Source organism: Bacillus rossius, chromosome 1, assembly GCF_032445375.1.
Source record: "Bacillus rossius redtenbacheri isolate Brsri chromosome 1, Brsri_v3, whole genome shotgun sequence".
In the NCBI taxonomy this organism is placed as follows: domain Eukaryota; kingdom Metazoa; phylum Arthropoda; class Insecta; order Phasmatodea; family Bacillidae; genus Bacillus; species Bacillus rossius.
The window spans coordinates 101,322,929-101,350,684 of NC_086330.1; the positions used below are offsets into that span (position 1 = coordinate 101,322,929).

General features: G+C 37.4%; 1 protein-coding gene across 1 annotated transcript in view; it reads left to right on the plus strand.

Annotated features, from left to right (window-relative positions):
* Positions 1–27,756, plus strand: part of LOC134540820 (protein nervous wreck) — a 303,303-nt gene that overhangs the window by 214,041 nt on the left and 61,506 nt on the right. The window contains exons 9-12 of the mRNA XM_063383775.1: positions 14,879–15,001; positions 24,711–24,962; positions 26,171–26,248; positions 27,171–27,222. Coding sequence (XP_063239845.1) covers positions 14,879–15,001; positions 24,711–24,962; positions 26,171–26,248; positions 27,171–27,222 — 505 coding nt within the window. The remainder of the gene's footprint in view (positions 1–14,878; positions 15,002–24,710; positions 24,963–26,170; positions 26,249–27,170; positions 27,223–27,756) is intronic.

Sequence of the window (27,756 nt, forward strand, 5' to 3'; positions counted from 1 at the left end):
TTTGCTTCGTTGACATAAGTACGTCTATTAATAGAGAAAGGATTTAAGATCATGGATATATGTGCCGTTAGTGGAATGAAGAAGAACTTATGCTATCCAGTATGAGTAAGAATTCAAAAAAACTTCGGCTGAAGGTTTATCACGAAAAAATAACCCATAAATGTACAACTGATGGTTATTAGTGCTTTCCAAATATGATATACGCCTTTAAGTTGGAGATGAACAAATCGTTTATTGCAAATAATAGATCAAGTATTAAGGATAAATGCGTTTATTGTCTGCATAAAGTTTAATTTCAAAAATTCTGCAGTCATAACAAAACTCGTCGCTGTCAACAGGACGTATTCATAAAGGTATCTTCATAACTAAGTGCTGGTCTCTTATTACAGATGCCAGGTTAATTTATGTAACAAATTTCTGTAGAGATTTTTGTCATTTTTAATTTAAAGTAGAATCCCGGCGGACTCGCAGAAAAACTAATCTAATTTCTCCGACTAAGCACCTGGGGATTGGTCATTAAATGTAAAGATCAAGGCTTGCTGCGTCCTACAGCGCAAATCAAGTGCACAGCCGAAGAGTTCGTGGCGCTTCTGCCGCGTGCCGTATCTAATTGCTGTTGGTTCGGCCGGTCGCACAGTCAGGAGCGAAGTAAAACCACGGCTAGACTATGTGTGCCTATCTTGCTACTGGGTAGGTAGCTGGTGACAGCTTACAAACCTCTCCACTCCCCTCCCCCAACCAACACAATAAACTTATATTTCAGAAAAACAACAGGACCCGTCTTAACTCCACTACCTGTGATCTTGAAGCCAAGCCTAGCCCGGCCTGCGTATGTTGATGACTTCATTTTTACGACATTTCTCTACTATAAATGCTATTTCTGTAGATTTTATCTTTAGAACTCTCTTGCATTTGTAGTTCTCCTACAACAAAATGAATGTAGACAGTTGCGAAACTGCTAATAATTAACACTTACGCAACATTTTACGCCCGTTATATTACACTTTATAAATATCAGTTACACATATCTGAGACAGAACAACACACGCAAAATAAATATTATATTCAATTAGTAGTACTACCATTCAATGGTACTACCTATTAACCAATACTTATTGAGAGAAAATGAAAAATAAGCAAGGGGGGGGGGATGGGGAAGAATTAATATAGCGTGTAAGCCTGAGCCTGGCGATAGTGGGCTTTGAATCACTTGTGTAACTTGTGTGCCGACTCGGTGCTGTGAGGAGTGAAGTCTCTCTTGGGGGATCGGCTCGAGCATCGCAAGCCAGAACATCACCAGTGACTTGTGCAATCTGTGGTGTGTTCACCATGGAATGCAGTTGTTTTGATCCGCGGGAGGAAAAGAAGGGTGGGCATGAGAGCGACAGATTGTTTTTCTGGAAGTCCCTCGTGAAAGCCGCGTAGTGCTTGCTGTATGTAATAAATAGCGACAAAAGTTTTATTATCTTTTTAAAATATAGTTTCCTCAAGGGTTGATCAAACACGAGAGAGCCCCAAGTAAACCCACCGAGCGTCGGCTACATTCACCACATTTCTTAGTTAGGAAAATTAATAATTTTTATCCAGTCCGTGCTTCATCAAACCAAATTTTTTTTTAATACTAAAACCTGTGAAATGAAATGCAAGTACACGGGTTGGACGAATGTTAACTTTAATTTTATACTAGGTCTATAATGTACACGGACGCAAATGAATAATTTTGCTGTTAGTCTGTAATACATTGTGAGTGGGAATCGCAAACACATATTTTACCCCGTTGAAGGAAAGCCCTAGATCCGTCCTGGGCATGGGTTGGATTCCTCGTCAATAGAGTGGGATTTTGTATTATGCCTCTGTTTAAATAGGTTGGGATGAATTATGGATTATAGCTATTAATTTGTAAGGGATTGTGTGTAATCTTTGAAGCACAAAAATCAAACTTTCTTTTTCAAGTTTTTCACATAAATTTCACGACGTTATGTGACAGTGTCACATGAAAACGCTCTTATCTTTGTGTTAATATATATGAAAGTTTGGAAGTCATCTAAAAATATAATATAAGTTACATTTTAAGAATTTTTCATTATTTAAAATTTTTTTAGCGACTCTGATTTTTATGAACTTCGTAAGTAACTGTCACCAAAACTACGTAGCACACGCGTTATATGTAGGTATTTAGTTAAATTTGTAAATAAAATAAATATTATTTACGAGTTTTTATTTTACGTAACAATATAAAATAAATAAACAAATGAAAATTGTAAACTATTCATACTGTGCAGTTTAAATTGGTTGAAATAAAATGAACAAAATATTCTTGGTGTTATAAATTACTTCCAAAATCTGTTACAATAAATTGAAAGAATTCCAATACTATTCATGTTACTGTGGACGAAGTGTGCGTATGTGTGTTATGTATGTAGTGTTATGTAGTGTGTTATGTTTTGTATGTACAGACGGTTGGAAAAAGCTAAATTATTAGTCATGCAATAGACCTTTTGTAATATTTGAAGTTTAAGAATATACTTAACAAAATTATGAAACATGTATTCTATGAAAAGGCTCCATTGCTTAGCATATTATTATTTTTTCCATGTTACAATGGTAGTGTTATTCTGCAGCTGTCACTAAAATAGTTTTATTTTTATATGATAATTTAGTCCTAGTTTCAAATCTAAGTAAACTATCTGATGATAATTTATTTATTATTTAGACTTATTATGTTATTGTTACTGGAAAATTGTTGGATATGTTTATTATTAGATTATTTTTAAACATGACTTGGTTAAAACGTCAAACAGAATTTTTCACAGCGTGTGAATTTTACAACCAGTAACAAGTTGACTTTTATCTAAACAAATGTTTTTCATGTACAATCTTCAGGTCATAGAAAATAGGAATGAGATAAGCTCATAATAATAAAACAACACTTATTTATTTTAAAGCAGACGGAAAGCTAGTTTTTTTAAGTTAACTATCGACTGACTTTAGTCAAAAATGAAACTAAGGCCGGCTACATTTTTATCTCACGCGTAGGTATAAATTTTGTGTGACCTATTTCTCAAAGGGGCTGAAATTATTTGTAATGAATTGTTTCAAACCCATTGTCTATACATTTAAAAAATCAAGTATTGTATAAAATATATTTTTATAAAAATGTTGAACTTTTTAATTGGCAAATTTTTTTTTCTAAAGATAGCTATGAACTGTATTATCGAGCGAGCCTGCTTTTCAGTCTAAATGCCATGTATTTAATTATTAGATGCAAGCTTGGTTATGTAGCTGTGGCAGTAGGCCCTAGTATATACTTAGCACTGGAAATTAGAACTTCTATGGCAATAAAGGTTAATGAAAATTTTAAATAAATACTATCCTTGCATTTACTGTAAACTAAAGAAGCTTATCTAATATGAGTAGTATCACTAAAAATGATTATTAATTTCAAAATTTTATTCTCAATGATAACTAAGAAATAATATCATATACCTGAAACTGATTTGAAACTTCACGTTTAAAGTGTTTAAGAAGGCGTTGGTGATGCTTAGGTATTTAACCATTTTTGTCAAAAAAATAATTTATATCGGCATGAAGGTTGGAAAATCTAAAGCGAAAGGTTTTAAGTTTTTTTTAAATAATTCGTTAAATAAAGGTAGAACAAAAAAAGTGTCCTGGAGCACAAGTCAGAATCGCAGAAAGTCTCCATCTAACACCGTGTGGGCCGCGCCAAGGGCGTTAGGGCCATAACTGCCCCGGCGCGGCGGAGTAACGGGAACATGGTTGGAAGTCGTGACGTCACGGGGAAGCCCAGGGGGTCGTCACAAGATAGGTCTCACGATGTGCTTATTTAACACTAACGATTCGTCTGTACTAATATCTAAATGCCATTCACATTCAGAGTTAAATTATATATATATTACACCCAAGAAAATAAAGTTTACTATTCAAGCTTTAAGGAAACCATTTAACAAATGGTTTTAAATAAAAAAAAGTAAATCAACAAATGTTACACGGTCAGGGTGAAGTCCTTGTATTTTTTTTAATCGAGCTCAAGAAAATATCGTTTTATTTGGCAAACGTCTGGCTTATGAAATAAATAAAAAATAAACAGGATGCATAGATGTTAAATAATGGGAATTGCATCAAATATAAATGAGCAGCGTTACCTCGACAAAAGTTTGTATTTCAATACAGACATGTATATTAATATTTTTGTACCCATGTGTATATTAATGTAACAATCGAGTGTTTGAAGGCACTAATTTTAAATTCCTATTTGCATTTTTACGATATTTATAACAACTTCTGTCAATAATGTATTTCAATATATGGGAATTTATGTAAATTAATAAAGTTATTTTAGAACCCAAAGATGTTAATGGAGTGTGAATCAAGTATTTTATAATCTAAACACATTTAATCTGTAATAAAACATTAAACAAAGACTTAACTTTTTTGACATGAATATCAAGACAAGGAAATACAACGTAAGACTTTTTTATTTAAACGTATATGTGTATTAAAATACCAAATCCTGTACTGGATGAATTCCGAAGAAAACCTAGAATTTAATATATTTTGGGTCAAAATTAAATCATTTGGTTTTATGCTGTGTTAGTAGCGTCAGAATCATTTATAGCCGATAGTAGCAGAAGGAGGAGGGGGGGGGGGGGGACAGAAATCATGTTTATTCTAAGGGTGAAATCTCTGTCTACTTTTATATTCCTTGGGCTGGTTTTTAGCAACATGCGGTCAGACAACACGTGCCTTCCTGCTAAATTACTGTTGTTTTGGAAATCTTTGAGTTTTTATAGAAGCTTTAGTAAAATAATTATTTTACCGTTAGTAGCTGCTCTCTTGAGAGATTTTGTGTTTTCAATTGCTATCGTGTCAACAAGAGAGCGCTTTACAGTTCTCTCGTTGGATGAAACAAAAGGTGATGCTAGAATGTGTTACAATCAAAAGGAAGACAAAGCAAGTAATAGGCACAATTACAAACTCCGGATTTGAAAATTTAAAGAGAATGGAAAAATCTGGGTTTCAAGTCTGCTGTTGTGTTAGGGGATGATGACATCAAAGATAGTGGAAAAACCGTAAAAATTTATCCACAGTAACCTTAACACTTTAGCAGACAAACATCGTGTGATTAGAAAAAAGTGTACCTAAAACATACATAATGTTTTTGAAAGTATATATATTTACACCAATTTAGATATTCGTGGCGGAGTGAAAGAGTGTGTTAGGTCATGGCTTAGTAACTTAAACCAATCACGTTTTGTAAGTTGAAATCTATCTTAATTCAATATTTATTTGTTTCCAACTTACACAGATTTAATTTTTATTCTAACATTTACAGACTAAACATATTTTTTAAGTAAAACCTAATTATTTAATAGTCACCCTCGGGACCGGTCCTATGACGGATAATTTAATAGACGGACAATAGAAATTCAATTTCAAACGTGAACAGTTACATTTAAATATAAGTTAATAAGTAGTACGAGATTTTAAATTATTTGGGGAAAAAAGTAAGCCATTTTTAATTAGATAACATATATAGTAGTTTTATTTACCAATTTAGTATAACATAGTTTAATGTGCAATGTTGTACAATGTGTACATATGTACGGACTTTGGAGAATTTCTTTAAGTTAAAATGTTTACATCCTAATAAAAAGAAGTCATTTTCTTCTGTTTATTTGCAGCTCGAGCTTTATTCAAGCAATGTTCTGTTTTTTTTTTACGGAAACAGCATGAATAACGTTTCATAAAAAATCGCATACAAGTAGTGACGGATAACAGAGATAGTTGGTTAAAGTAGTTTTACTTATTTAGAATTGTTAAATTTTAACCTTGCCTTGCTTTATAAACATACCTACATAAATATTTTTAGTGATATAATTTTCGTACTTAATATTCAATTAATATTTTAAAAACATACATTATTAAATATTATTTGTTATTTTTAAATGTACTAAAAATAAGGGCCGAGTTGGCATCCATTTGGTTAGGATTCCACTCTAATCATGTTGCAGTTCCTGCTGTCATCAACACTATAATAAGATAACCGTGCAACGAAAGTATTATTTAAGGGAATTTTCTTGATAATGTATAGCCTGCTAATTTAAATTATGCACGTCTTTTTACGTATAAATATTTTGTATTATTATTTTTTTGTAATATCAATAAATTATTAGATATAACTTTATGCGAAGATATGGGAATTGGTTTTGCACAAGTTCTCGTAGTCAATATCATGTAAGTAACGATAATAAAAACTGGATAGGGTAGATTTTTTTTATGAAAATTAGTTCTCACAAAGTGAATTTGTGTCATCGAAACCAAACTTGCGCCCATATGCAAATGCAAGTTATTGCGTTCTTACATATGTACATGATATTAATCTACTTAAGTCTTTAACATGCAGTTTTAAAACGATAATCGCAAAAGGTAGGTATCGCAATTAAATTTTAATGCACTTTTACAGACAACTGTTAAGTCATTTCTGTAGACATATATCAAAAATATAATAAAATATCATCTCTAGTTACCTGTACTATGAAAAATACCCTATTCCAGTTCTACTATCAGTTTTTCTTTCATTCGATGCCATTTTCTGTGACTATAAATAAATGCTGGTTTTAAGAATTGACCATTATGTCGGGAAAATAGAATTTGAGTTGTGAATTAACACTTTTACAAGTTCGGGTTTTCGAGGTAGTTTGTTTTATATTTGTTGAGCTTTACTCAGAATCATCCATTTCGGTACCTGGGTAAGTAAATAAATACAAAAGTGTTTGAAAAAACATTTTTGATTTTAATGCGTAGATGTGCGTTTCTTTATGAATCTATAAATACGAACAAACATATTTATTTATCGCTATCATGTTTTCACGCGTCGTATGTCATGTTCATTCCAACTCTTCATTATAGATGTATTAAAACAAGGGGAACAAAATTAATTATCATTGCGAGTAAACAGTATTTTAGTAACAGTTAATCTTTTTTCCCTTTCTTATTTCTCTTACTTTCCAAGCTCACATACAAGATATCTCTTCTGTTGTTGGTGTGTGTATTGATACCAGTTTCAGGCAACGTTGGAAAAATGCAAGTGAGCTATCCCACACACAGCTACTGCGCTAATTTGGCAACGTTGCACTTGGTTAAGAATGGGTTGAGAGTACCTCATTGCCTCCCTCCCTGCCTGCCTGCCTGCCTCCCTCCCACTCACCCAACCTCCCACCCTCCTTCACCCCTTCTACCGTCCTACTCCAACGCTTGAAATGTTTACGCTGTTTCAACACTTCGATTGGACATAAACACGTTTCAAGGAAACTAAATATATATTGTCTCACCTGATATACATTTTTCCTGACTAGCCACGAAAAATGCTACTTTCATTAAGGGTTCTTGGAAGTAAGAACTTAAAATTTGTTTGTGGTAGGCAGTTTTCACTGATAAACTGAGCGCTTCATGTAAATATTTTTACAGAAATGACATCACAAAATACGTAATTTACCTATATTTACATCATAGGTATTTCAGTATTTAGGATCGGCACTTTTTTTTTTTTTTCACTTTTCCGGTGCCGAAAGTTTGCCCGATTTGTACCTTATCTTTTGTTGTAATGCAATATGATAAAATATTTTTTTATCTGTATATAAATAAATAACATTTATACACAATGTTCCACTCACTTCTCCCCAACCCACACAATGTGACAAGCCACCTGAACTAATGCCCCTTTGCCCAACCTCCTTAAATATATCCGGCTATGATATGCAAAACATTTAAACTAACGTTCTCCAACCCCATCTTCATTACTTATTTAAAACAGCGGCATGCTAATCAAATAAGAACACATAAGGGCATACATGGTGATAATCACATAGTTTTTATAAAACTTTATTATTGTTTTTAACACTTTCAAGTTGATATTCTTTATATGTTTCGAATATTTCATTTGTACATTTCACTCCCATAGAATTATACAACTTTCATGAAGTACTATAAAAACATAAAAACCATTATCGGAATGTATCTCGTCCTTAAAAGTTTTCGATCAAAGCAGAAACAAAAGTTATTCGAAGAATAACCTTAGCCTAAACTTACTGTACAGGTGCATTAAAGATGTATAAATACAAAAATTTTCTACTGTATAATCAGTTTCGTAAGTGTTCTCTATATTTAAACATATGAACATACATCTTTCTTTTCAAGACTGAACAGTGTCCAGTTGGTATTGAAGAAATTGACGTATCTATCTATCAATCTCTAGTTTCATCTACATGATAACAGATCTTTTAAAGTGTTGTCTGTGATTTGTTAGTATTTTGTAGGAGAATAGATTATTCTATGGAGTAAATTTAAAAATCGCAGACCATAATTTTTTTCATTTAGGAGATTCAAATGGAAAATGCACAAAAAACCATAACATTCTCAATTTAAAAAATAAAGGTTCAACCTTTTGAAGCAAGAGAAATTTCTAAATTAATAAAATTATGGCGACAAAAATACAATTTGGTATGTGATTATTATAAAAATCTCACATGTAAAAATTTAATTTATGTATGCTGATGACGAGGACTTTGTTTATAAGTACATTTTATTCCAATATTTATTTGGTATTTTTAGAAATTGGTACATTAGGAATCTAGGCATTTCAAAATAGAAAGGTTAGGGGAATGTATGCGTTTTTGTGGTAAGATGGCGCACATTGGAAGGCCAAGTTTGGAAATAAATATCTGTTCACTGAGATGATTAGGACCAGGTAACGTTTTATGATTTTTCTCTACTTCGCATTGAAAGAAAAAAAACTGTCGAAAAACTGAAGTGTGAAAAAATATAATAGGCTTCCTGCCGCATCTGACCTTTAGAATTTGGTTCAATATTTCAATTTAATACTTTTTAATTTTTTTGTGATACTTGTTTATCTAATTTATGTTTACGTGACGTCATACATGTGTTTAAATAGCCCCTTGAGAAGCTGTTAGTTTTCGAAATTTTCGGACGCACAATTAAAGTAGGAGGTACTGGGTCATCGGTCCCTCCCAATATTTGAAGCTGGATCCGCCACTGAGTGACGAATAAGTTGTCAGCACTGGAGAGAAGACACACGTGTTGAGGTGATTTTGTGTAGAGTCGCACGTTTCCACGAACTGCAAGTTGTGATGGAGCATGTTGACGAGCGGGCAGTGTGGAGTGAGGATGGAGGGGTGGAGGGGGACGGGAGTGGCGCCAGAAACACAAAAACACCACCACCCTGGAAACTGTGTAAAGGTCCTTAGATTGAGTGGTACAATACACAGTCCTCGGTTAAGTATTTAGTTTAAACCGGTGTGTAAATTTAACCAAATGGTCGTCTTATTAAACATATAATAGTATATCAAACTGTGTAAAGGTCCTTAGATTGAGTGGTACAATACACAGTCCTTGGTTTAGTATTGAGTTTAAACTGATGTGCAAATATAACCATGCAGTCCTCTTATTAAACATGGAACAGCATATAAACTTTGTAAAAGTCCTTATATTGAGTGATAAACGACAAAATACTCGGTAAAATACTGAGTTTTTACTGGTGTGTAAATATAACCACGCGGTCCTCTTATTAATCATGGAACAGTATATCAAACTGTGTAAAGGTCCTTAGATTGAGTGGTACAATACACAGTCCTCGGTTAAGTATTGAGTTTAAACTGGTGTGTAAATGACCATGTGGTCCTCTTATTAAACATGGAACAGTATATAAAACTGTGTAACAGTCCTTAGGTTGAGTGGTACAGTACACAGTCCTCGTTTAAGTATTGAGCTTAAACTGATGTGTAAATGACCACGCGGTACTCTTATTTAACATGAAATAGTATATATCAAACTGTGTAAAAGTCCTTAGATTGATTGGTGCAGTACACAGTCTTCGGTTAAGAATTGATTTTAAGCTGGTGTGTAAATATAACCATGCGGTCTAAATATTAAACATGAAACAATATTATAAACTATTTAATGTCCATTGTTTTTCGTAGAATATAGTTCTTATTTAAAGTTCGTAATTCAGTTTTTTCGTGAAACTAATAACATTCGTTTGGACAAGAATTTTGGAAAGTTTTATTCTCTTACCAAAAACTAATTATACCTTAATTTTTTTAATTTTTATAAAATGTAACTGAATACATTTTTGTAATTGTATCACACTTATTATTGGTTGCACTGTTGTTTAAACATTTCGTTGAGAATTTATTTGTTGGTTTTTAAATATTTTATATGTTGAGATTTCTATGTTAATATGTATGAAAATTAAATTTTTCCTTTAATACGATAAGTAGGATATAGTTCTGACTTCTTATTCTTAAATCACTAGTTTTATCTAGTTTATTATTTAGGTTGGTTGAAACCTTCGTTCAATACCAGCAGAATTGATGTCTTCAAATAAAACATTAATAATTTTTTTATATCGGAATTGGAACATATAGAACTGAAAAACGGGGTTCTACGGGTTCTCTTACAAATATTGAATTGTAATTCATAGTTCAAAATCTCAATTAATAGAAAAATTAATCATCATAACAATTTTTTCGTGAATAACATTTAAATAAATGAAGTTTTTGGAGCGAAATTTATGTTTTAATTCAGTTAAAAAATATATATTTTTTGTATGTATACACAAATTCGGATAAGTGGTTTTATCAAAAAAAAACTTTTACGGAAATTATAACATATAGGTATTTAGTAACGATGAAGCGAAGTCAAATGTAAATGGAGCAGCAGCGGGATTATAGAGGGAAGAAAACGGAAGAACCCCGAGAATCGACTCCGTATCACCTAAGCAAGGACCACTGGTTCGACTACACGACTACCAGGAACCCTGTCTTGTTGAAACATTTATACTGATTTTGCTAGTCCTGCAGTTAACTGTAAAACTTTACAGTCCTCGGATAAAGCGCCAGACACACTTTGTGTGAAGGTCCTCAGTCTGACAGGTCCTCTGATATGCTTGCTAAAGTAATAGTCCTCGGAAGCTACGTTAGTGTTTGTGTATTCCCGTCCTCTATTTAAGGGTAAAAAATGGGGTCCTCGAATAGGGGCCTAAACACGTATAGGTGTGGGTGTGGGTGGGTGTGTGTGTGTGTGTGTGTTTTCAGTGGTTAATAGAAATCAACATAGATGATGCTGCGACCGCATGCACTGCAATTTTGGCAATCGTGTGGAGCTAGCTACTGGCCAGTAGTCGTCCAACATAGTCTGGTCTAAATATCCAGCATCGTCAAACCACCATCAATAGTCGTAATAAATACATTTTCGTCTTACATAATAGACTGTTACAAAAGTTACAAAAATGTTGTTGTTTGTTTATCAGTGTTCGGACGAAGTGCTCTCTGGTAGAAGTCAGTGCGTTTCTGTGCCCCAGCGAAGGAAAGATACCATTTATTTCACTCGTCTCGTATGACACCGATTAGCCCTCACTTCAGACGTACCTACCATAAGCTTACAACACTGCGTGTGACTAGTCACCTGTTCATTGGTTGCCGACTGGTGAGACGCCTCAACTTAGTAGCTTGTGACTCAGAATTATATAGTAGGAGGTCTCTCATTGGCCAATAAACTGTGTGCTATAGCGGAAGCAGCTTAGAGGTATACATATTGGAATTTTATCCTATAGCGTATAGCGAAATGAATCCTAAAATTTGTCCTGTCACCGACTATAACTACGAGGGTATTTCTAAAAGTAAAGAACGTTTGTTTCTTTGGATAATTTTTTATTCAAGATAATGAAACAAAACTTATTTTATGATACCTCAGCTATTTTTTATGTAGTCGACATAAAGATTTAAACATATCATAGCGTATCGCCAGCTTTTCTATGCCTTCTGAGTACTTAGTCACCGCCACTAACAATTTCATAATGAACTGTTCTTGAAATTCCAGGGAAGAACGAACTGAGTCCATCTATAGTGAAACGACTATCATGTTCAATTTTTTTTTCTCAATCCTTAATTTGATTTTGTCAGTCACCACTGATTAATCGTTTCATTCTAAATATTCTTTCGCCCGCCTTTTAACATAATGCACGCTTTTCGAACCAAAGCTTCATCACATTACCATCAATATCGGTTTTTTGCCTGTAAATTTCTATTGGGCAGACTTTTTTTTCGCATTCAATAAGTGTATTACACTACGAAATTATTACTTAGCGGGATCTTTGATTTTTTTCACACATTTCAAACTCACGCCATGAACAGTAAAAGACCGTTGCGGCTCCCTGTTAGCGTTGGATTGGCGAATGAATGGGCAGGTGTTGGGAGAAATTAAAAACTTTTTTTTTTTTTTTTTTACTTTTAGAACGACCTTTGTACACGTACACACCACACTGCACTGCCAAAGAGTTGCCAAATGAAATGACAAACACTGGCAAACAGGTACACCGGACAGAAGGCACAGCTGAAAATGCTTCCGCAGGAATTCGAACCCACGTTCCCGAATCTCATTCGTTTTATTCATGCATCGTTCCCGGCAATTAACAGTGATACATCCGCTAAATGGAATTGGAATCGATATCTCAAAAAATTCTAAGTTTTTTTTTGGTACAGGAACTTTGATTGAAATTCCATAATTAACTAGTAGAGGCCATGGCCTTCACTTCGTCGTTTGGGACTGTTCGCGTGAGACCAAAAGGCCCGCAACTGCTTCGATGACAATACAGTTTGTGTAACATCCTGCTGCGGTACAGACCGAACAAGCACTTGGTCTGAGCGGGCAATGGGACTGGCACTAGATAGGACCTACGATGAGCGTATTCTACACTAAGGATTCCGTCTATACCAACTTATGAATGACTTTCACATTCAAAAGTGAATTATAAATCATTTTAAATAATGTGACTAGTGAATAAACTGAGATTTTACTTACTTAGTAAATTATATTGACTCGCACAATATTTTAGTTTTGAGGAAACCACTTAATATTTTTTTTAATATAGGAGCGAATCAACAGGAAAGGTTCAATTCCTTGTTTTTTTTATTACCCTCGTTAAAAGATCCTTGTGTTTTGCACATGCTTGTTTAATATGTATATTAAAAATAATAAATTGGATACATATCTTTAAAATCATGTTTAGCGCCTAAATGTAAGGATATCGGAAATCTCTGTAAACATGTATGTTTAAATACCAACATTTACCTATGTTAATTTTTGTGTGACCATGTATGTTTGAAAGTATCAGTTGATTCTTGAATCTAATGGTAGATTCCTATTTGCATATTTTCTGTGTTTGCAGCTACCATTTCAAATTAAGCCATTTGTGTTAATTGCTTTACATGGGCATTTAAGTAAATTAATATCGCGATTTTACGAGTCAAACATGTTTATGTATTGCAAAACAACTAGGTTAACCTAACATTGTTTTAGACCACCAAACAAACGCCACATTCCTTCTCGAATAAAATATTATAAAAACCCTTAATTTTATTTCATGAACTTCAAGACACGAAAATACAAATTAGATAATAAAAATAACCTAGATCCTGATATAATTTGGGATCGAACTAACTTCTTTGGTTTTATGCTGTGTAGTTGAAAAAATAAGAAACTATATTTAACCTGGGGGTGAAATCACTATGTCTATACTCCTTGGAGCGGGCGTATTGGACTAGCATGGTATGCTTCAAACTAACTCTATGCTTCAAACATCATGACAGCTACAAAACTGTTTATATTCGTGTTCATAAGTCAGTTCCACCATAGCGCATCTCATAATTAGTTTACAATGGCTATTTGCTCTTTCGTTTCAATGTTTGATTTATGGCATTAGCGCTGCCTTTGTTTCTGTGTGCTCTGTTGTCAGATAGATAATACCAGAGAATACAAAAGATTTAAACGACATTAGTATGTAATTTTAAAAAAAGGTTTATAAAACATTGTATTTTTTAAAATAAATTTTGGAGTGGAAATTTTGTAACTACATTTGTCTTTTATATTTCATCAATATCTTTATCTGATAGTGTTATATTTATAATAAATTCTAAGGAGTCGTAAAAGAAAGATGCCATGCTATAAATAGTTTCTCCTGTGAAATAATAATTAGTGTTAAAAATTGAATTATTTTTTAGTTGTCATGATAGAATGACTAAAATGTAATAATATTGTCAAAAGACACTAATTTATGGTCTCAGAAAAAATAACAAATAGTAAAATTAAAAATATATTAAAATTTACATTAGAATTTAAGATGGTATAAAAAACTTTTTTTTGACGTGACGTTTAATAAATCGATGAACGCCGGCTGCACGCACGAAAAAGAATGACTCATTGTCCCGTTACGCACATTGTCCCGTTACGATTTGTCCCGTTACACTCATTGTATGCTTGCGCCGCATCTATCTATCTTACACTCGATTGGAACAACCATCGATTTGACTTTTTCGAGGCACATTAAACTTGTAACACTCCCATTCGTTTCCTACTTTTCCTATCATAGTCCTATCCTTAACAGAATAACACAGATTGAAAGAAGTTAAATAGCAAATATGTATAAAAGTTATAGTTAAAATAATCTGTTCGTTAAATAAATAAACATATTTTAATTAATGAGTGCAAATAAAAGTAAATTCATCAATTAAATTGTAGATTTCATTTCACGCCTTCTTTGTATCCATACAAAATAGTGATAATTCAATACAAATGATTCAATTTTATTCATAAAAGTATGCAATAATTTCATCAATGTTTCGTTATGACGTTGTCACGTTAAACTATCGCCCGTAAACCGACTTTACAGACAACCAATTTTTATAATGTTAAGAAGCCAAGTGCAACAATGTTCGCCATGTACTCTGTACTGCAATCTAAGCATGAGACAGACTATATACACGGAGGCCGGTCGCTGTTGCAGGCGATGGAAGACCAAGTGTACGACAAGGTGGCGGAGTACTTGACGCTGATTGGCCGTACGGAGCTGCTCACATGTTCGGCCACGCAGAATTCCTTCGGCAGGATACGGGACCAAGCGCAGCAGGTGAGAGAGCACATTTTGTGAACACGATTTTAACTATTCATAAACATGTAGGCCCTACTATAACTTCCTATGCTAAAAAAAAGTTTTATAACATTCCTAAATGTGAAACGGAAGTTTTACACACATACAATGTATTATATGTGAAATTTACCATACAGATATGCAAGAATGTACGTAGAATGTAATTTCGTGAAAGCGAAAAAAAAAAAAAAAAAAGGGGGAGGAGGGTTGATAGAATCTCTCTGACCACTGTTTGCTTTCAAATGCTTTCTTTTTTTCTGTGGGATTGATCGATTTTTCATGGCTTTGAGGGGATATATCTCCAACTCGCACCCCTCCCTGCAGGTATGATAACATTTCCATCACTGAAGGACCTAATCAATAACTGAGTGATGATGAGTCATTGTAGCTCAATTCTGAGTGTGGTTGATCCCAGATTATGCTTCAGTGTTACTTGGGTTCTTAAGGCAAGGAAGTGATTCTGCGATGTTTCGTCATCGTGTCCCGCAGTAGCCTATGGAAGTGGAGGACGAGACATATGAACAATCCTCGACCCGAGTGAGAATCTAACCCAAGGTTTATGGTCCACTAGCAAGGAAACATGACCACTTTAATCAAATGTTTATATTTTTCATTTGACATAATGTAAACTATTTATATAAAAAATTAATTTGTCCTAGGTGAGATGCAATCTCACGACTTCAGGTTAAAATTTATGCAAGTGATCCCAAGACCACAAAGACCATCAGTAAATGTTTCTGATGCCAGAAGCATGAAATTAAATGCATATTCCAAGTGTGCATGCATTTCATTTTATTACAGTTAGATAAAGTATATAAAGGCATTATGTTACTTAATTCATCATGATCACATTCTTAAACACAGTTACTAGATTGACAAAACACTAACATACATACAGTACTATCAAAGCGATCCATGTTTTATTCCTGTCGGTGATCAAACTCCTGATTTTTTTCGAGTGCTAAATGTGGCAGATATTTCCGAGAGACAGTCAGTTTTTCTTGAGGTACTCCCTTTTTACCATACCAATGCATTCCGTCACTTCTCCAGCAAACATTATCGAAATGTCGATGATATTATTATAAATTAATTTATTCATTAGGTAATGGAATTACTTCCACATCTATGCCTTTGCATGAGTAACGGAATGGCCATTGACGAGCGACGTTCCGAAGTGATCATCGATCACTTACAGTACGATATACACAAGACAGAAATGGTTTGGCAGAAAGAGCCAACAGAACACTTGTGGAAAATGTTCAAACAATGATGTTCATTGCAGGCTTAAAAAAGATATCTGGGCAGAAGCAGTGTCTACAGCAGCCTACTTAACCAACCGATCCCTTTCTACCCTGGAACAGATGATGCCCTATAAAATCTGGCATTGTAGAAAACCACACATGTTTCACCTAAGAGTTTTTGGTTTCATAGATATGGTGAATGTTTCAAAACCTTGTTGACAAAAGTGGAACCCAAAATAAAATAAAAAACTAACTTTTGTTGAGTACTGTGACTCAACTAAAGGGTTTGTTTAGATATCTGAACCTTGAAAATAATAATGCTTTAATCAGCAGATATGTGACTGTCCTAGAAGATGTACTTCCTTTTTGTTGATTGTGCTTCCAAATCTGCTTCCTTTCTGCTTATTGTGCTTCCTTTTCGTTGATTGTCGATCGTTAAGTCTGTACTCAGTGCATGATTGGTCTCATGGTTCGGAAATGACCTTGTCTCGTGGTTCGAAGACACTTGGCTTATACGCATAGCATTTTGCATGAACTGTTCGGAATGTATTCTAAGTATCAAAAAAAATTAGACTTCCATGATATGCATAGCGGCAATATATTTAATTCGTTGGACAGGTATCTTGTCTAGTAATGATTTTCGTAGAGTGAATGATTAATAAATTTCACGAAAGTTAATGCGAAACAGAATATAAAATTTAATTTAAGTTTTAGTTATCCTTATCACTGTCCGAGAATCAAGTCAAGGAGGAAAATATATCGCGTCAATCATTATTTTAATAATTGAATTTTTTGATTTTTTTTTTAAATTTTCCCGAAGTTCTAGCTACATTATTACAGATTTCCAAGATGGTGGACATAAAGACTTATTGAAGGCTGGTTTATGTGGAACTTAGGCTACTTTTAGGATTTTGAAAATGATTTATTAAATAAGTATTTTTTACTTAATTATTTTTATTATTAATTTTATTATTTATTAATTATTTATTAATTATTTATTAATAATTAAAATATTTGCAAATTTAGTTCATGGATTTTGGACATTTTCCAGAATTTCTAGGTCAATAAATACACATTTCCAAGATGGCATCCAAATTTCAAGATGGTGGGCGCCTCGGTAATAATAAATGATTGCTGCACTCTAGTCGACAAAAATTAAACTAACATGATAGTAGTGCACTCTAGCAGATGAAGATAGAGGTGGGTTGCAGAGTATCAACCTGCTACTTTGTAACTGATACATGCCTGTATCAGGTACTACAAACGAGTACACTATTCAAGTATCAAGTACTTTAGTATCAGTTTAGAATTCGCCTGGAACAACACCTCTGCCAATATGCGCAGAACCCGATCGCAGATGACGGTCACTTGGGCGGAGCTTGTGAAAGGGGAGGGAGGGGCACGACAAATAAGGGATAAAGAAGGGAAAATAATGTAGGGGAGGAAGCGCAGGGGAAGGCGTTGAAGGAGAGGCGCAGAGCGAAATGCCTCCATTTCAATTCGTCTTTTATAGCTTTCTGTATGTTCGTTGCATTGTCAGAAACACAGAGTAAAATTTTGTTTTCTAACCTCCATTATTTTGCTACACGACTCAGTTCCTGGGCTAAGTGAGCACTGGTGTGGGACTCCGTAAATGAACAACAATCTAACACCAAAGAAATCAATCTGAAATTGCAGTCTATGAAATGACATGTCACTGCCATGAAACTTTCAGTATTAACAGAAGTCCAACAATCTGTTGTTAGTGTGACAGAACTAATTACAGTGGTTGTTAATATTTATTGAATGCTATTGTACACAGTTTCATAAGCAGCTGGTAACAATGTGTTTGTTATAGTTTTCCTACTTGGCAATGTATACGACGGATTTAGTGCATAAACAAATCCTCGAAACCCTACGTCCTCAACAACTGAGAATGGTTGAAAATCTACAGTAAATAAATTTAACAGTTGGTCATAAATTTTCTTCTTAGCAGAAACAGAAAGTTTTCTTACAACAAAATCACTTACTTTACAGTCATGCACATTGGTTCTTTCCAACACAGCTTGTTTGGGAATCGACGAACTGCTTGTAGAAGGAATTCCTATATCTGGCCGAATCTTTTTGGGCTGAGGTACAGTGTCGTATTTGCTATGTATGGTTCATCGCTCCTACTTCTGGACAGTGATAGTGATGTTAAACTATCTTGATTCTGATCAGGTAACTGTACAGTTGGATGTTTACATTTCAAATGTTTCTTCAGATTAGTCGATGGTGATTTATAACTCAGTTTTTGTTTACACAAATTACACTTAGCAAACTCATTATTTTCCGTGAAAAAATTCCACACTGTGGCGGTACATGGCGAAGACATCTACCGCGCTGCACCAACCATGCGGCTATCAGCACCAGCTGTCCCGTCGGGGTTTGTACACCCCTGGGCCAGAAGACAGCACGCACCCTCCAGGAGTCCCGTTAGCCCGGATGCCAAGGGGATTATCACCCCTCCTCCGCGCTGGCTAGCAGGCTGGCGAGGAGGAAAGAAGAGACAGATCGAGTCTGCCTCTTAGCACGAGTAGGCTGTTGTGCATTGTAGACACATGTAAATTTCTTAGCGCACTCGACAGCGCAAATAAATAGTGTGCAACAGTAGACCTATTGTTTATTCTAGCATGGCCTACCTTCCCCTCCCGAATAATCAGTAGCCTCCCGGCTACAGTGGTGACTCCGACGTGATAGGGGCAAGGCTAGTATGCGTTCCGAAATAAGTGTCACGCGATATTCATGTTTTGCGTACTATAAGCGACCTGTCGCACCGCACGTTAAGCGCGTCGCACGTCGCCCGCAAGGCACATCGCTCGCGCCGTACGTCATCCGCGTTGCATGTCAGCCGCGACAGACGTCATCTGCGTCGCAAGTCATCCACGACGCAAGTCATCCGCGTCGCACATCACCCGCGCCGCTCGTCACCCGCACTGCCGCGGAAGTATAGGAAATGAACGAGTTCTGTGACACTTCCAGCACATACTTCGGACTTCCGAGACTCGTTGTGACACTCAAGTAGGAGTTATGTGGATGTTCGGCGACACAGTCCAGGCAGTTGCATCGTGCTCCAGCACATAATCGCACCTCGTTTTTTTTGGTGAGTCATTATCACCCTATGACACTTCCGCAGTTATGGCTGAACCCCCATCATCAACCGTCTCCATCGAGCGTGTTGTGGTACGCATTCCACCCTTCTGGGCTCCGGACCCGGAAATGTGGTTCGTTCAAGTGGAAAACCAGTTTGCCCTAACATGTGTCAAATCCGACGAAACCAAGTTCAACTATGTGGCAGGTAATTTTGACTGTAAATACGCGACCGAAGTGCGCGATATACTTGTCCATCCCCCGACTGAGGACAAGTATGGCTGACTCAAATCAGAACTTATAAAGAGGTTAAGTGCTTCACAGGAACAGAAGACGAAACAACTATTGGAACACGAGGAAGTCGGTGACCGACGGCCTTCGCAGTTTCTACGGCACCTCCGCAGTTTGGCACAAACAGTCGTACCAGATGACCTTCTCAAGTCATTGTGGCTGGGTCGTTTACCGCCACCAACGCAAGCGATCTTGGTGACACAGACAAATTCTTCATTGGACTCATTATCCGAGCTTGCAGATGCCATCGCGGATACAAACCCGAGACCACAGATGGCAGAAGCAGCCTCATTGGAATCCATGTTCGACAAAATGTCAATCCTCATGACTGCCAAAATAGGAGAGATGGCCACAACACTGCGACAGGAGATCGCAGCGGTAGCATCCCCTACTCGCCTTGGCCAGCACGACAGTCGCCGCAACCGCTCCCAATCTACATCACGCCAGCAACGCTCCCGCAGAAGGAGTTTGCACGGGATCTGCTGGTACCATCGTTGCTTTGGCGATGGGGCGCGAAAGTGTGTTCAGCCATGCGAATACAGCTCAGGAAACATGCTGGGGACTCACTGATGGTGGCCAGTGATCCAACCCCGACTTCAAGCAGCCACCTCTTCATCTCGGACAAGGGAACAAAGGTACCGTTTTTGGTTGACACGGGTGCTGACATTTATGTGTTTCCTTGTGCTAGACTGCCTGGAAGGTGACCCAAGTCTAATTATGTCTTGTTCGCAGCCAATAGCTCAAATATTTCGACTTATGGCTTCCTTACCCTAACTTTAAACTTAGGACTCAGGCGTGATTTTGTCTGGCATTTTGTGGTGGCCGATGTTACCAAACCAATCATCGGTGCGGATTTCCTCCACCATTATGGCCTGTTGGTAGACATTCGGAATCAGTGCTTAGTAGACAGTACCACATCTCTTGCCTCTGTTTGCCACAAGGCTACAAGTGACATCAGTAGTGTCAGGACTCTGCCTCAATCATCTCACTACCTCGAACTCCTCCAAAAGTATGTATGTCTTACTCGCCCATCTGTTACCCCACATCTTGTCCGACATTCTGCAGTACACCATACCCGCACTACAGCTGGGCAGCCTGTGTTCAGCAAACCACGTCGTTTGGCACCGGACAAACTCACGATTGCAAAGAGGGAGTTTGAATCAATGCTCAAACTTGGCACTGCTCGCCCTTCTGACAGCTCCTGGTCTTCACCTCTGCACATGGTACCCAAAAATGGGGAGGAATGGAGGCCATGTGGGGACTATCGGTTGCTCAATGCACCACTATTCCAGACAGATATCCTATTCCCCACATACAAGACTTTTCTCACACTCTTTACGGAAAAACAATCTTCTCAACTATTGACCTTGTGAGGGCCTACAGCCAAATCCCAGTTGCACCAGCTGATATTCCAAAAACTGCCATTACAACTCCCTTTGGACTTTATGAATTCCCATTCATGTCTTTCGGCCTTCGTAATGCTGCTCAGACTTTTCAGAGGTTCATAGACGAAGTTCTCAGGGGACTTGAATTTTGTGTGTCTTACCTTGATGATATCTTGGTAGCTTCCATCAATGAGGTAGAACATAGACAGCACCTCGAGGAACTCTTCCGATGCCTTGCTCAGTATGGGCTACTTATTAACCCATCCAAGTGCATATTTGGCAAACCACAAGTGACATTCTTAGGACATAATATCTCAGCAGATGGTACCACACCCGTCCCAGAGAAGGTTGATGCTATACTCCACTACAAAAAACCAGTTACGGTGAAGCAGCTACACCAGTTTACAGGAATGCTTAACTTATACCGGCGCTTCATTCCCAAGGCTGCCCAGTTGCAGGCTCCCCTTCACGAACTTCTAAAGGGTGATGTGAAAGGCAAAGCCCTGTTAGCATGGACACCTGACAGTGACAGTGCCTTTTGAGAAGTGCAAAACTAGCCTTGCTGAAGCCACCCTGCTCGCCCATCCAAGTTCGTCCGCACCCTTAGCAATAATGGCAGACGCTTCCGATTTTGCAATGGGAGCAGTTCTCCAACAGCTTGTGCAAGGATCCTGGCAGCCATTAGCATTCTTCTCCAAGAAATTCAACCCTGCTCAGCAAAAATATGGTGCCTATGATCGGGAGCTACTAGCCATTTATTAAGGGATCCATCAATTTCGCCATATGGTCGAAGGCAGACATTTCTCTGTTTTTACCGACCAAAAGCCTCTCGTTTATGCCTTCCAGCAAAACCCCGACAAGTGCTCACCTCGGAGATCCCGACATCTTAATTTTATTAGCCAGTTCACCACAGACATTAGGCATATCACGGGGTCCCATAACATCGTGGCAGATGCCCTGTCTAGAGTGGATGCTGTCGCTGCAACCCTCGATTACCAAGCCCTTGCGGCCTCACAGGCTGAGGATGAAGAGCTAGAAATGTTTCTACAACTAGATTCTGGCCTGCAGCTGCAGAAGATATGCTTGCCAGATTCCCCAACAGAGATCTACTGCGATGTCTCCACACCAACAGCACGACCCTTCGACACAGCCCCATTTCGCCAGGATGCATTCAACTTGGTACACCAGCTGGCTCACACAGGCATTAATGCATCTGTACGGTTGGTCACCCAAAGATGTGTATGGCCCTCTGTCAAATCGGACTGTCGAAGATGGGCCCGTGCCTGTCTACACTGCCAGCGCTCAAAAATTTCTCGCCATGTTTCTTTCCCTGTTGGCTCCTTCATTCCACCATCCTCCCGCTTTGACCATGTCCATATCGAAATTGTGGGACCCTTGCCTGTCTCACAAGGCTACCGTTATTGTGTGACCATCATAGACCGCTTCACCCGCTGGCCAGAGGTAGTTCCAGTGGAGAACATTGAGGCTAACACCATAGCCCGAGAATTTTATGCCAACTGGGTTGTATGCTTTGGAACTCCCCTACAAATCACTACCGACAAAGGGTGCCAGTTCAAGCCCTGCCTTTTCAGGGACCTCAGTAACCTGACGGGAATGACTCGCTTTGGACCACTGCATTTCATCCTGCCTCCAATGGCATGGTGGAGTGAATGCACAGACAGATCAAGGCCGCCATACGTTGCCATATGACAGAGCACTGGGTGGACATCTTACCCACCATACTCTTAGGCATCAGAGCAGCATGGTGCGAGGATCTCTGTGCTTCTACAGCAGATTTGGTGTATGGCCAACCACTACGCCTACCTGGCGAGTTTCTTGTCGCCCATCCTGATGCAGGAAAACTGGAGGCCCCGGGCCTTATCCAAGAGCTTCGGCAGCACTTTCGTGAACTCCGACCAGTTGGTGGCACAAGACACCATAAGCCGAGAACATTCGTTTTCAAGGATCTTGCCACATCCTCTGAGGTCTTTATTCACCGCAATGGTCCCAAAGGGTGCTTGCAACCTCCGTAAAAGGGGCCTTTCCCTGTTGTTAGTCGCTCAGGAATAACAGCAACTATCCAAATGCATGGTAGGCAGGCTACTGTTTCCATCGATCGCCTCAAACCTGCATACACCATCCATGACATCGTTCCAGAGGACCACGACGAACCACGTCCTGCTGCTGGGATGGCCGCTCCAACGAATCATCTGGATGTCAACATCGTGCCTCCCCAAACTGCAACACGTCGATCCGGCCGCCAAGTCCGCTTTCCTAACCGCCTCCAAGGTGGTTTCTCGTAACTTGTGCGCAAGTCACTGGCACGGGGGTACTGTGGCGGTACATGGCGAAGACATCTACCGCGCTGCACCAACCATGCGGCTATCAGCACCAGCTGTCCCGTCGGGGTTTGTACACCCCTGGGCCAGAAGACAGCACGCACCCTCCAGGAGTCCCGTTAGCCCGGATGCCAAGGGGATTATCACCCCTCCTCCGCGCTGGCTAGCAGGCTGGCGAGGAGGAAAGAAGAGACAGATCGAGTCTGCCTCTTAGCACGAGTAGGCTGTTGTGCACTGTAGACACATGCAAATTTCTTAGCGCACTCGACGGCGCAAATAAATAGTGTGCAACAGTAGACCTATTGTTTATTCTAGCATGGCCTACCTGCCCCTCCCGAATAATCAGTAGCCTCCCGGCTACACACACAAATGAAGTCTTTTTCCTGCACTTATCCATTCCTTATTTCACTATAAAGATACTAACTACAAAGCATGACAGCCCGCAACAATGTACGTGGTAATACACGGCCAGGACGAACTGAGAGAATGTTGAACTGATTGATACTGGCTGTATTAGGCGGGCATGAGCATAACAGAGGTAGAGAATTACCGGGCGTGATAAACAATGTATCAGATTCTCCTTACGGTCTCACGGTCTGCATACGCGGAGCATTTTTTTTTTTTTACTGTTGGAGAGAAGTAAGAACAGGGAGGGGAGGTTGGAAGAGAGTGAGAAATACTCCTTTAACGTCGGAAAGGGGGGAATGAAGGATGACGGAGTTAAAGGGGGGGGGGGGGGCTGCAGATTACGAAAGGCGTGGAAAGAGAACACAGATACCTTTTTACGCTGGTGATGACGGCATGGAGGATGAGTAACCTGTAACGAGAATGCTGATACCTTGTTGCTTCCTGGGACCGCTACTGCTCCAGCTGATATGAAGTATCAGCTACTTGTAACTAGAACATTAGTACTGTATCAGTAACAGGTTGGAACAGATACCGAAAATTGCTTTAACAACCCACCTCTAGATGATGATAAGATAGTGGACTCCATAAAATATATACGACCGCTTCAAATCCCGCAATTTAAACGCCCTCTCAAAGTTTAGCACAAAAATATTAACGTAATATTGAGTTTTAAAATATATACTGCATCATGCTAAGAATTTTAATGACATGGAAACATTTAGGCACGTTTAAAACATTTGTATATTATGTTGTTTTTAAGTACAATTTATAACTAAAATATTGAATCGAATTTAATGTGGGCTAAGAACTAAGTCTATAATGCTTTAACAGCCACGTTGTTTCTTACTTGAGTTTATTTTTTTCAGGTTGGAAAATCTATAAACTGTTGGCTACACTGTTGATGTTTTTTTGCCAGCTGACGCGGGAGTACAATCTGCAGTGCCTGTACCTGTACTACCCGGTGCTGAAGCAGCACATCCATTATGACTTCGAACCATGCGACAACGATGACATCCGCAAGATCACGGCCGAGCACCCGTCCGTCGTGCAGAGCCTCGGCAAGGAGGCCAAGCGGTGCGCGACGCGCATCTCGCGCGAGAACAACAACATTCGGGAGTACCAGCGCCGGCTCGCCATCTTCCAGGGCCTGCGAGACTCCGGACAGAAGGTAACACACGCGCTGATAACACGCTTTTGTGCGAGAAAATGCCGATCTACAACTCTTCTCAGTGTCTTTATCAAAATGTGAATGACGTAACATTATCGCACGGCAAACTGCCCTGTCAACAATTATTGTTTTATCCGAATTTACAGATTTCTAAAGTAGTCACCATAGTGCTATTGAGCGCTAAAATGAGCGTTTTTTTAATTATTTCCTTAATTGTTTCATTATTTGTAAATGACTACGCAGCTAAGTTTTGAATATTTATTCAACTTGTGAAAGTTATGGGAATCCAACAATATTTTTTTTTGAAACGGAAACCGGAAATTGCTACCAAATGAGGTAATTGTTTGTCTACTTTGTGTAGGGGCCCCGCTCTAAAAAAAAAAAGCAAACTCCCGGAAATGGATTTATTCAGTTTCTTATTTTAGATATAATTATAATATTGTTGTGCATTATTCTTTTTTGAAGTACTTCACATGTAATTAACAGTGGTACAACACTTGCCAATGCTCTGTGAAGTTTCACTTTGAACACTTTTCGCAGCCGTGCACCCATTTTGTTTCCATTTAGTATAATCATAATTTATCATAAGCTATATTTACTATACTATTTGACACATGTGTTTTTCTTTTTTTGTAGGTGTATTATTGCTAGTTAAATTTTTAAGCTATGCAGGAGAATTTTGATTTCAAGTTATTGTGCACAAACTAAGAATGATAGAATGAAAGAATGATAATTGAAATTGTGTCTCGCCATTTACACAACAAGCTGCCTATTGGATTGCTAGTCAATGTCTAGAGTACAAGATAGATCCATAGACAAACTATGGATATAGCAACCCATTCTTAAGTTAAAACCTTCAGAGTCTTTTTCCTGATTTCATTTTGAATCTTGTATTCACATTTTTGTAACTTACTCCCATAGTGTAAAATGTAGACAAAATCTTTAAGGGATGAACACAATGTACTTTATATTTTGCTATCATAGGAGGGAAGTCAACTAATTTTTTTTTCTGTAAATTTTTTTAATTAGTGCTGTTTAATTATATTACTGCTGTTAAAAAAATTATTTTCTTTAAATAGGCCTACCATACAGAAATACAGTTATTAGTAAATACAATCATAACATTCTACACATTAAAATTAACATTAAAATTGATAAGTATGCTAAACTGTATGTTTATTTAAATGGTAGGCTATTTATTATTTCAGCTAGATCCTAACGACCAAAATGGACCAGATCTCGAGACGAAAATCGAAGAACTGAAGCACAGCATTAGAAGATCCGAGGTAAATTAAGTTTTTTGTTTAAATTTTTAAATTATTAAACTAAGCATTTATATTTGAATTTGAAGTGGTTTATAAAGTGAATATTTGAATGTAATATATAGATTTTTTAACAAAAATTATAATGTATGAAAAAAAAAATTTATAAAAATTTTTCAATTTTCTTTAAACTACCATTTTTATATTTGAAATTTATTACTATACCTAACCATCGATCTTTGAGTCATTCATTCAGAAATTTTATTTTGCTGGCTCTGAAATACTAGGTATAAAGTTAAATGTTGTGGCAAGTTAAAATGAAAATATTTAATGTATGGTTACATGTTAAAACTATTGTTTTAAAATTGTAGAAAACAGTTTAAAATTCTTTTAATGATCTGTACAGACCATCTCATAACTATCAGCTCCCACTGAACATGCAGTTTTTTTACTTTCACAATAAAATAATAAGTCAAGCAGAGTCCTAATAAACCAAACTTTGTAATCCAAAACCAAAAACGCAGTGTTGTGTTGCTCTAAGTAGCGTGGAGCTACATAAAATGCAGTCGTGGCATCTTAGTGGGATACCCTCTGGTCCACATTCACTCTCTTCTCAGATGTTGATAGGTTCTTTCAAAACCATTTCAAAAATATGCTGATCATCTAAAATATCACGGTCGTGATCGTCAGCACGCAACCACTCATCCGAATAATTTTCATCTGCGTCCTCGCTGCCAGGAATATTTTATAATAGTTGTCTTACCTATACAGAACTGGTTTTTTAAATAATTGAAGTTTATTTTAGGAATAAATTCACTTAATCCGGAAAATTTGCTAGACTGAAAAGAGTGTGGTCCCAATCATTTCAGATTATTGGGATATGAGCAAGCTGAGTTCAATCAGTAGTTGCTTTTTTTTAATATGGGGGTGTTGTCCTTGTGTACAGACGGCCAAGCAGAAAGCTGAGGCAAGGATAGAACTTCTGCGAGCTGGTGGAGGTGAGTTGGATGGCATTTAAAGTATCTGTAATTAGCTGGAGCAGGCTGTTTGATGAGTAAGACATGATGCCTTAATTCACCAATATGGAAGAATTTGTTCCATTCAGGCCGTAAGAGAATGGGATTGGCCTGAGAAAACTCCATAGCCGTGAAAAATTTGGTCCAAAACGGCCAAGATATTAACCCAAGTTATACGTTCTTTGAGTGATTCCTGCAATGACAGTATTGATTATAATCATTATTTTGGACCTACTCCATTATTTGTTTGCACTGTATTTTTAGAGAAAACCCGAAGAATGAGCAAAGAAAGATGAGTACTTGAACACAGAAAACAAGTCAAAATCAGCTGATGTTAAATGTTAAACGTAAATACTACACAGAGAATTCCATGGAAAAGATTATTCAGAATCACTCACAGCACAGACGAACCTAGTGCACTGACACTGTGTCGTCTTTGTCGGCCCACAATGTTCGTCTGTATGTACTGTGATGTTGTTCTAATTCCTTTCACAGAAATCTCTGAGCTGTCTGCAT